General features: G+C 34.4%; 1 protein-coding gene across 3 annotated transcripts; it reads left to right on the forward strand.

The window, feature by feature from the left end:
- Positions 1-4,576: 4,576 nt before the first annotated feature.
- LOC108323266 (nuclear transport factor 2) lies at positions 4,577-10,349 on the forward strand. Of its 3 annotated transcripts, none has more exons than XM_017555671.2 (9): positions 4,577-4,937; positions 5,041-5,175; positions 5,844-6,147; positions 6,442-6,707; positions 7,220-7,418; positions 7,820-7,941; positions 8,026-8,091; positions 9,023-9,104; positions 9,675-10,349. In XM_017555671.2, the coding sequence occupies exons 1-9, from the start codon at positions 4,899-4,901 to the stop codon at positions 9,818-9,820; spliced, it is 1,359 nt and encodes a 452-aa protein (XP_017411160.1). In that variant the 5' UTR covers positions 4,577-4,898; the 3' UTR covers positions 9,821-10,349. The 3 variants fall into 3 exon arrangements, with proteins under 3 accessions (XP_017411160.1, XP_017411162.1, XP_052728268.1); XM_017555673.2 differs by having other exon boundaries at positions 6,445-6,707; XM_052872308.1 differs by lacking the exon at positions 4,577-4,937 and having other exon boundaries at positions 5,039-5,175; positions 5,818-6,147.
- The last annotated feature ends 342 nt before the right edge of the window (positions 10,350-10,691 follow it).

The raw sequence follows: 10,691 nt of genomic DNA on the forward strand, positions 1-10,691 counted from the left end.
CGAATGTGAGTTAAACAAAATCAGATTTTCGAAAACCCTTCCACTCACCTACATCACTCACCTTCTTTCTCTGAAACCTAAAATCTTCCATTTTCTCTGATCTCTCTCTAGAACCAGTTGCCCTTCTCTCTTCTGTAACTCATCTTCTTCTTCTCCGATTCACTTTCCAGAACCATAGGAACGTTCGTCCTGCTGTGATCTTTCATTTGGACCGAACAGAACTTGGATCGGAACTGGTAAGTTTTCCTTTCTACACGTCGTCTCCTCTGGTTTCATGCGAACCCTGGTTTTGGTTGCATGCATGAGTTCTAGGTCTGAATTATGTTGATTTTTGGTGTCTTAGATTTACGTGGGAACTGTTGAGCGAAGCCTGGGTGTAAGACGTGGTTAGAGGAAAACCTAAAATCTTGTTATTGGAAGTTCACTGCTATCCAGGTAAGGGAAGCTTATATGTTTAATTTATACTGTATGTTGTATGATCTGAGTTGTATGAATGAAAAATATAAGGTTTGAGTTGTATGGATGATCACTGTTATTGTGCATGTATGAACTGCATGATGTTTGAGCTGTATGGTTGACCACTGTTATGGAATCTGGTTTTCTGATTTTGAATTATCTGTCATGAACGATCACTGTTTGCATGGATTGTATATATTGTTGGTGGTTTGAAACGCATGTTGATTTGATTATGGATGAATGGAGTATGGTTATGGTAGAGTTAGAATGATTAAAATGTTGAAATCTGTATGAGAACGATGTTAATGTGAAATAAATCTGGAATGAAAGTTATAAAGTTTATAAATTTGAAATCTGGAAAGTTCTGCTAAGGTTGAGAAATCTGAAATTTTATTCATCCCCTTTGATAAATGACGCTCGTCACTGAACGGTCTTAAACCGTTCGGTTTTCCTTAAATAAACTTAGAATGGGATTCCTTCATTTGGAAAGAATTCTGCTCGTGAACGAGCGTCCCCATTTTAATACTGGAGAGCGTTCGACCTCATGTCGAGCGTTCGTCTCTGAGAGCGTTCGACCTCATGTCGAGCGTTCGTGTTTGATTACGTTCGACCTTATGTAGAGCGATTGCCTTTGATAGCGTTCGTCGTTGAGAGCGTTCGACCTCATGTCGAGCGTTCGTCTCTAAGAGCGTTCGACCTCATGTCGAGCGTTCGTCTTTAATTGCGTTCGACCTCATGTCGAGCGTTCGTCTTTGATAACGTACGGCTTCATGTCGAGCGTCCACCTTTGATAACGATTCGACCTTATGTCGAGCATTCGTCTTTAATATCGTTCGGTCTTATATCAAACGTTCGTTCTAAATCGAGCAAGGTCTCCTATCCAGCGCTCGTACAATTGAATAATTATCTGATATCAAATAGTGTTCGTCCATACAGTTAATTAACGTTCGTCTTTTTATGAAAGTGGAACATAGAATGAAAATGTGAATTAATGAAAGAGTTAAGGTGTGAGAACGATTTAAGAAATGAAGTTATGATATTGATATTTGAACGAGCGTTCCAAGGAAGAACGACTCTGATTTCTATATTGGATATTGACTTTGGTAAAGTATGACTGTGGATAAGTTAAGACTCGCTGTCCATCCTGATGTTCCGTGATACGCCTCTTCAAGTAGAAGGGGGTATTCATGTGTGGGAACGGCAGGAGGTCCTTAGTCCATAAGTTAACATGGGCGACGTAAGAACGGACTTACCTCGAGTGGCAGCTGTTTGGTGTATCCCAGTTACTACATCACTCGGGTGCAAGGACGCTTGTAACTACACAGATTCATACAGTCCGGACGGTCTGTCTTATTATACGTCTTCGTATGTTTATTATTTGATGAATCACTTGCTGTATGTGTGTTTTGAAATGTAAATGTATGTGTTGATTGTATAAATTAAATATTATAAGCTTACCCTTGCGTTTCCATTGTGTTGTCTACTGTCCATGTACGTTCGTCTTGTCTTGCAATGATCATCCGTGTGGATGTGAGCAGATGGTGGTGCATCCCTTGAGCAAATGCTGGAAGAAGAAAATTTGGATGAAACAAATCTGGTGGAAGTTGATGTGAAGGCCGAGCCTTAGAGCGCTCGTTAGAATAGATCTGTGAACGTTAGTGTAGTAAACGTTCGGCCAAGTATTTTGTAAGGTCGTTCGTCTTAAGCTTCTAATTTTTGTTTTGTCGTACGTTGTTTTATACATTTAAGAACGTTCGTTTCAGATTCTCATGGCCAGCGTTTATGCGCCTTCTTTTGTACTGATGTCGTTCGGCTTTTAAATCCTAATTTTAATGCAAAGACTGTTTATGTTACTGTTAATTGTAATTAATTCTGAATTATGGTAATTACTGTATTTTGGGATGTTACATTTTCCATTGTCAATTTCCTTTTTAAATTTCTTCTACTTTTTCGTTTAACATAAATTTGTCTTGTTCTTTTAACATTTAACATAAATTTAATAGGTTGTGTTTATCAACTTAATGACAAAGACAAATGGTACGAAGGCAAATGATGGAGGACAAATGCAAGAATTTTAGGATTAATATGAACAAAAATATGCGTCACATTAATGTTTAGATTTATTTGTTTAATGTGAGGGTTAATAAGATGTGATGAAAATGAACGAAGACGAATAGAAAGACCGTAGACGAAATAGAGGAAGATGTATAAGAGTTCTAGCTTTGTCTAAAGTTATGCATAAGTGAGTAGAGATAAATATCATTCATATTAAAGTGGATTAGTTTATCTATGATAGAGTTTGAACTAATCATAAATCAAACCCAGCATAATGTAATTCATATATGACAACAAATTTATTATTTATTACTGATAACAACACATTTCTTAGGTGAACTTTTTCCTAGAATTTCTTACAACTAGAATCAAACATTTTTGTTTGATCAATTGTTTGTTACTTAATTATCTCTTTACTCTAGGTTTTGTTCATTTGAATATATTTCAGGAAAGTTATTGAATGAATTTGAAGGTAAATTTTTTATTGTTTATTTGAGTGGATTTGGAGATAAGTATAAGTGAATTTAGAAGTAAAATTTGTAAGTGTAGGATTTGATTGATGTGACAAATTAAAAAAATTTATTTCCAAATCCACTCTCACTTCTCTCCAAATCTACTCAAATAAACAACAAAAAATTTATCTTCAAATCCTCTTAAATTCATTCAATCACTCTCTCTCAAATCTATTGAAGTGAACAAAGTGTTAATGTCATAATTGATATATTTAGATTGTATATTGTGTTAGTGATTTATAAAAATAACCTTTCACATTTCAATTTAAAAGGAATCCGATAGAGAATTTTACTAGAAACAAAAATATTTTAATTAAGTAAAATAAAAATTTAGGTTCTAACTTGAGATAAAGTAATAATTTTTTGGTGCCAGAATTTTCATAAATAAAAAATAATTTATTTGCAACATTTACTTTCCTATATATTCGAAATCAGAACCTATTTCCTACAGTTACTTTGCCTACGTATTTGAATTAAAAAAAATTAGAACAACACTTTTGTGCAAGTATGAAAATAAGCATAATTATTTATTTATGGAGAGATACTATAGTAAAAAGAAAACAATCTATTTCACATAAAAGAGGTGCGTAATTATTCATCCCTTACAAGATATACGTGTTCATATATAACAACTAATATCTTATTCAGGAAAATAATCAAGTACTCTTTCGTAAAAAAAAAATACACTGAAATATATGAATTATTATTTAGGTTTTGTTCACTTTGAATAAATTTGGCGAAGAGTAATTAAATGAATTTTAGAATATTTGAAGGTAAATTTTTTGTTATTTATTTGAGTCGATTTTGAAGGTAAGTAAGAGTGGATTTGGAAGTAATGTTTGTGAGAATTAGATTAAAATTTGATTGATGTGACAGTTTAAAAAAAATTACTTCCAAATCCACTCTCACTTACCTTCAAAATTGACTCAAATAAACAACAAAAAATTTACATTCAAATTCATTCAATCACTCTCTCCAAATCTATTCAAGTGAACAAAGATTAAAGACATTTCAACAATTTGTGAAAATTTTGAAATACATTTGAACTGTCCCTTAAAAAAAAGATAGAGAATAATGACTACACAATCTATCAAACATTATTTGTAATATTGCATGAATCATGAATTAAATATAGTCATAATACGGAAGAGGAACTTATATAAAGATATTTTTTTTGCCTTTGCATTTTGTGTATATAATTTTTTAGATGAAATCATCAAACAATATCTATTATTTAGAAAAAAAGTTTTTAAATTAACACAATTCAAGGATCTATTTTTGCATCATTTACACTATTGATTGAATGTTAGTAGAAAAGTTGTGACTTCTTCAGTTCGAGTCTAAATTAAAGGTATCGTATGCTTCCGTAGATTCTGTCACCATCCGTACATAATCATAACATCAGCCCAATTACTATATCTAGTAGTGTGGCGTGTACCCTGAATCTTAGCCGTCCATCATAATTTTTTGTAATCAATCTGGGCCGTTTATTACAAGGGGGCTATGGGTTATCGGCGCACCCGTTTTATTGTGAGATTTAAATATTAGAAAATATAAAAGAATCACATCACATTCCACTCACACAGTTGCTCAGTCCTTCAGGCACCTCTCTCTCATATTTTAACACTCTAAGCTGCGCAGCACCATTCTCAAGCTCCGATCTATAACTCCACACTTCCTTCGTTTCCACACTTTCTCTCTTAACCCCAATCTCCTTCTTTCTCTCTCCTCTCCTTGGGCCTCTTCCTTCGTTTTTAAAGCCCAACGCCGCATCATCTCTTTCTGGATTTAGGGTTTTTGCGCGCTCTCTTCTCCTCGATCTGCCGCAAGACACGGGAGAAGCTCTGCATGCTCTGAACTTCAACGCTCTTTCAGATGGCGTCGTCTTATCCTGGTTCCGTTAGTGCCACACAGGTATTCTCTTCCGGCGCTTTTTTTTATTTTTTATTTCCTTTATCTATGCTTTGATCCGCTTCAAGTCAGAGGCTGAGTAAGTGCTCTGATTCTTTGCTTTCAGGTTGGCTCCTACTTCGTCGGACAGTACTATCAGATTCTCCGCCAGCAGCCGAATCTTGTTCACCAGTTTTACTCTGATTCCAGCAGCATGATTCGTGTCGATGGAGATTCCGTTGAAACTGCGCAAGATGTGTTGGTATGCCTTGCTAGCGCATGCATTTTTTTTTTTCAAATTTGTTGTTTATGAGAAGTGGTGCTCGAGATTTCTGAGGTGGCTGTTCTGTTTAGGTTAGCAATGTTCTGCGCATTTTTTTTTAGTTTGTGCTTGGTTGGAATATTGTGGAGGATTTTTTTTTGGTATGATAAAATTGTAGTACACTGTGGCTATAGCTAGAGAACACAGAATGGATGCTCGATTTTTTAGGTTTTGGTTTTTAGATGTATTGGCTGGTGCTAATGCCTACTGGCTGAGTAGGTTTGTGTTAATTCTATTAGTTTTGGTGCTCTCATTTGTTGCTTAATTGTCATTCTGCCTCTTTTGATTAGCAATTTTCGTTTTGATTGTTACTGCCTGTTTTTACAGTTTTTTCTCTTTTGTCTGTAAATGCTTTCTATTTTCATTATTTTTTTTAGTTTTAAATAATATGTATAGGAAACAGTGAAGACAGAAAATAAAACTAGAAGTTGATTCCTGTAAAAACTTTTAAAAACAGGAAATAAAGTGAAATCAAGCTGACGAAAGTGAGAAAAATGTTCTCTCAAAGTAAATATACCTTTATTTTTCTTTCAGATACATGCCTGATAAATGCTTGTGTGGTTTTTTTCTACCTGTTAATAGCTGACCAGGTTAGGGTTCTCATGCAGCAAATTCATTCAATTGTTTCGTTACTGAGTTTCACTTCAATTGAGATCAAAACCATCAATTCTCTCGACTCTTGGGATGGAGGTGTGATTGTCATGGTCTCAGGTTCTGTGAAGCTAAAGGATATCACTGGGAGGCGGAAGTTCGTTCAAACCTTCTTTCTCGCTCCTCAAGAGAAGGGTTACTTTGTTCTGAATGATATTTTTCATTTTGTCGAAGAAGGTGTTACATACCCAAATATGATACCAGTGCCATCTGAAATTGACAATCAACCGCATGTGTCTGCATCTCTTGCAGAGCCACCAGGTAAATTAGCTGCAGAATTATGTTTTTAGGACAATTTTGCACTAGTTTTACTGAAACTTTGTGCTGCAGTCTGTTTAGTTGAGAGGAGATTCACAATCTGTGTAAAAGGTTTAGAAAAAAGAGTTTTTAATTAACAATAGTAGGTCTCCAAAAACACTTGCTGGTGTGACAGATTTTCTCAGTCCTTTATCTTGATCTCTCCAAACTAAATATAAATAGTATGTATATGTATTGCACAATTTTTTTTATAGAAAAAAGTACCGTGTTTGATTGAATCCTGTGTTTGTGATTTAGTAGCTTCAGACTACGGTTTGGAGGAAGAAGCTAGGGAATATGTAAACTCAGTTCATATTGACGATGATCCAGTGGATAAGTATAGTCTTCCTGAGCACCAGCAGCAGCTACATGAAGATCTTGAAACCGAAATAGTTGTGGAGGAAACTTCTGCACAGGAGGCATCTCCACCAATTCACAATGTTGTGCATACTGTCCAAGAAACCCCTGCAGCTCTTGTAGAAGAGTCTTTTGAAGAGCCTCCTAAGAAAACTTACGCATCTATTGTATGTAATACTTTCAGTTTAATACCTTTTATTTTTGTGTAACTATGCACTGTCCATTAACAACGTATACACACTGTTGGAGTAACAAATCTTTACTTAAACCATCTTTTAAGTAATCTTTTATGTTTCCATTATCAAGATTTCCTTAAATTGTTTGCAATCTAGAATGTGTTTTGTGAAACAGTGTACATTTTTTCCTTATTTGTCTGCTTTTGGTGGTTTGGCTAGGCAGCATTATTTTTTTTGGTATTTTAGATGATGGAGGAAAACAGTAAAAGGAGGGAAAAATTAAAGTCGTCAAAAAAATCAGTTTCCTTGTCAGAATTTATTTCTTTAGAACTTTCTCTTTCTTTACCTGGCCTCTCTTAAATGAATCATAAGGCATCAAATAGTGGGAAAGTCTTAATTTGTGTTCCTTTTGTATATGTGGTCCTTAAACCTAATTAAAGAGGAATTGATTTTCAGCTTTTGGTGTTTTTTCTTAATTTAATTGTGTAACAATGAACTTGCAGTTACGAGTCTCCAAAGGACAGCCCGTGTTATCAGCTGCTCCACAGCATGTTCCACAATACACCTTTAAAAGTGCCCCACCTCCTTCAGAGTTGAACCATGTAGCACAGCCCGCAATTCAGCAGTCGAGCCCTGTATCTATGTATGTCCCTGAGTCAGGGTCTGAGCCTGCAGATGAAGGCTATGGGCTAGAAGACGAAGGTTTAGTTTATCATCCTGATATTATGATCAGTTTCATTGTGGTTCTGGTGTCTATATACCTTTTATTACTTGTATCATTTAGGCTGATGGTCTGGGAGTTACTTTATTTTTTCTACTAGGAGTGAAAATTATGCAAGTTTTTTCACAATTATACTTGTAGAAAGATTTTTTCGGCCAAAATTATTTTGGCAGACTTTATAGGATGTTCCGGGCATAAACCTTTTGATCCATAATATTTAGAAAAAGAAATTTGACATTATTTATAATGAAAATGGTTCAGTTCTTGCATTTTGGAAACTGCATTTCTTTACCGTTGTTATATGACTTACATTGTCTAACATGGTCTTAGAATTTTTTTAGAATCAAAACATCAAGTTGATTTCTGATCTTAATTGTTCCAGGTGAAGTAACCTCTGTCTATGTGAGAAACTTGCCTGCTAACGTTACTGAAGCAGAGATTGACCAGGAATTTAAGAATTTTGGCAGAATTAAGACAGATGGAATATTCATTAGGGTCCGAAAGGTAGCTCCTCACTCATGGATTAAATTGAATGCTCTCCTTTCGTGAGTAATAGAAAAAAGACAAAGTAAAAGTTGATGTTTACAGGAAATTGGAGTGTGCTATGCATTTGTGGAATTTGAAGATATCATTGGTGTTCAAAATGCGCTTCAGGTTTGTTGTTATTTTATGTTGTGTTTTCTTATTAGACCTAATTTTCATTTGATAATCTAATATTAAAGTAAACCTTGATAAGCAGAAAAATACGTAGAACATTTCAACATTTTTGTTGTTGTTGATTTACTGGACTGTATCTGTTTCAGAAATTATACAACATCAATTTTTCTATTGCTTAAATCTAACACATCTCTGTTTCCTTATTTGATTTATTGTCATTATCAATTGTTTTCACATGGCTATGTAATGAAATTGACTTGTTTTGACTTATACTTTTATGTTTCCTGGTTCAATTCCATGGTTTATTATTAGTCTTTAAGAAAAGCATGAGAGTAGTTTCTCTAGTTGAATATGTAGTGAAAAGTGAAATCAGGTATCTACATCTTATGAATTTGAAGTATTTTTGTCAATAAAACAAAGATGTCTTGCGCTCATCGTCCCTAGTAGTGCTCAAGTTATGTCACTCTAATTTAAAGTACTCCTCCCCCTTCAAAGACGTAATATGTTACATCTATTCATTTTAATGTAAATGACCCTCTTAGTGGTGGCAACACTAGTAAGCCAGTCTTCCAAGGTCACTTGTTAAACTTGAACTTTCTCTCTCACTTGCGTTTGATTTAAAAATTTAGATGAATTTGAAGTTTTAAACAGACATCTGATTTTGGCTTTGGATTTCATTTCATCTTCTATTGTTTCAGAGTTGGAGTTTGAAACTAGTTGTTGATTATTATTGAAGAAATATCATTCCGTAAAGGGGTGTAATTTTTAAATTTAGGGCAGAGTGTAGTGTAGTTTTCCCAAAACATAAATATGTAATCCTGCTCAACTCAACTGTCTTGTTATGCAGGTTGCTTATATTTTTATTCTTATTGTATTTTTAATGCGATAACATGGTTCTTATCTTTGTCCATTCTATACTTCATTGTAGGCTTCTCCAATTCAGTTAGCTGGAAGACAGGTATACATAGAAGAGCGGAGGCCAAACAGTGGCAGTGCAGTTCGAGGAGGAAGTAATGTTTTACCTTTTCATTTATCTCTTATACTTTCAAATGTTTTTAGCTTCTCAAGTAGTGTGGGTTAAATCCTTCGAAGGTGTTTATTGCTTACTGCAATTGTTAGTGTCGGAGGGCACCTAATAAATACATGCTCAATAGCATTTGTGATCTGAGTGATAGCCTTATGGCTGAACATGCTAATGAACCTGTTGAGCACAAATTGGCATTTATTACTAAAATATGCATGTATGATTGAAGGAATAAGGAAAAAGAAATAAGTGTCTTCATAAGCTAATATTATCTCACGCACAAGTTAATTTATAGAAGTTGTTTTTTAGCTTCTATAAAATCTGTTTTTTAATGCATAAGCTAATTTTAGCTTATGGAGAAACTAATTCTCTTTTCCTTTCTATTTTTGTCTTGTAATAGTGTTTCTAAAGAAGTTTCTAATATACTATCAATATTTATAAATAAATTGACTTGGAAGAGGTATAATATGTCTGTAAGTTCGGAGGTGATTTCTGTTAAAATTAGAAAATGATTTGGTTATATTGAAATCCATTTCATTTTTATTTGGTTGATCAGGAAGGGGAAGAGGCAGAGGCAGTTATCAAGCAGATGCTCCGAGAGGGCGTTTTGGTGCAAGGAACATGGGAAGGGGAAGTAATCTGGATAATTCAGACTACTCCAGACCAAGAGGCGATGGTTATCTTCAGCGTAGTTCACGATGAGAAAGAAAATGGCAAAAGCATGGACTGAGAATATGCTGTTGAAAGGGCTTATACAATTAGTGAATCTGTGCTTGGTGTGGGTATTTACTGCAGAAAATTTTCTTATGTGGTTTCACATTTAGTAGTCTTACGTTTTGGGTGCGTCTTTTTCTAGTAAAAGCCATTGAGACTTTAAACAGTTTGTTTCACAAGCATAGATCAGTTGGTTCCCCTTGAATGTTCTTTAACATGCCATTCGCGTGGGAAGTTTTGGTTGTTGTTTGTATTGTTCCATGTTTGGATTGTGGCGGCCTTTTTATCGGGAGGGGTGTTCAAGTTAAGAAAGTGGTTTAGTTTAGACATCAGTAGAGGTTGTGCTTAATTGTCAGATGTTGCGGTGCATTTATGGGTGCATCGGCTCGCTGCCTTTCCTTTGGTAAAACTTGTTGTAGTAAGTACCATGGAAATCTTTTTATTCTTCTCTATTAGTTTCGGAACATTGTTGGGACGTAGATAATTAAATCTTTTCAATTAATGATTTGACTTCTAATCTTTTCATTTAACGATTTGACTTTATTTTAAAACAACTCCAACGATGAGAAGGCTTCTCTACATTTATGTACATTTATCTATTATTTGGAAAATTTAATTCAAAACCATTGTTATATGTAGCTACATACTTGGTCTTCATATCGCTCGTGAGCGTGGTTTTATAATTTTTATCTGTCCCGTATGGCTAATGTTTGGATGTGTTAGAATTATTTTGTATTAGCTTAACTGTATTTTAAAAGCTGCACAGACCTTTCAAAGTTAGGATTAATTAAGATCTAAGTTTTTGTTAAAATTGGGGTTAAAAAATTTCTTTTACAAAGTGCTTAAAAGTTTTTCTTTT

The sequence above is a fragment of the Vigna angularis genome, chromosome 2 (assembly GCF_016808095.1).
Source record: "Vigna angularis cultivar LongXiaoDou No.4 chromosome 2, ASM1680809v1, whole genome shotgun sequence".
NCBI lineage: Eukaryota > Viridiplantae > Streptophyta > Magnoliopsida > Fabales > Fabaceae > Vigna > Vigna angularis.

Excerpts from the sequence above, each read along its gene's own strand:
- LOC108323266 (XM_017555671.2), top strand. The coding sequence starts at position 4,899 with ATGGCGTCGTCTTATCCTGGTTCCGTTAGTGCCACACAG. Across the intron at positions 6,148-6,441 it reads ATCTCTTGCAGAGCCACCAG|TAGCTTCAGACTACGGTTTG; the intron begins GTAAATTAGCTG and ends TTTGTGATTTAG. Across the intron at positions 6,708-7,219 it reads AGAAAACTTACGCATCTATT|TTACGAGTCTCCAAAGGACA; the intron begins GTATGTAATACT and ends ATGAACTTGCAG.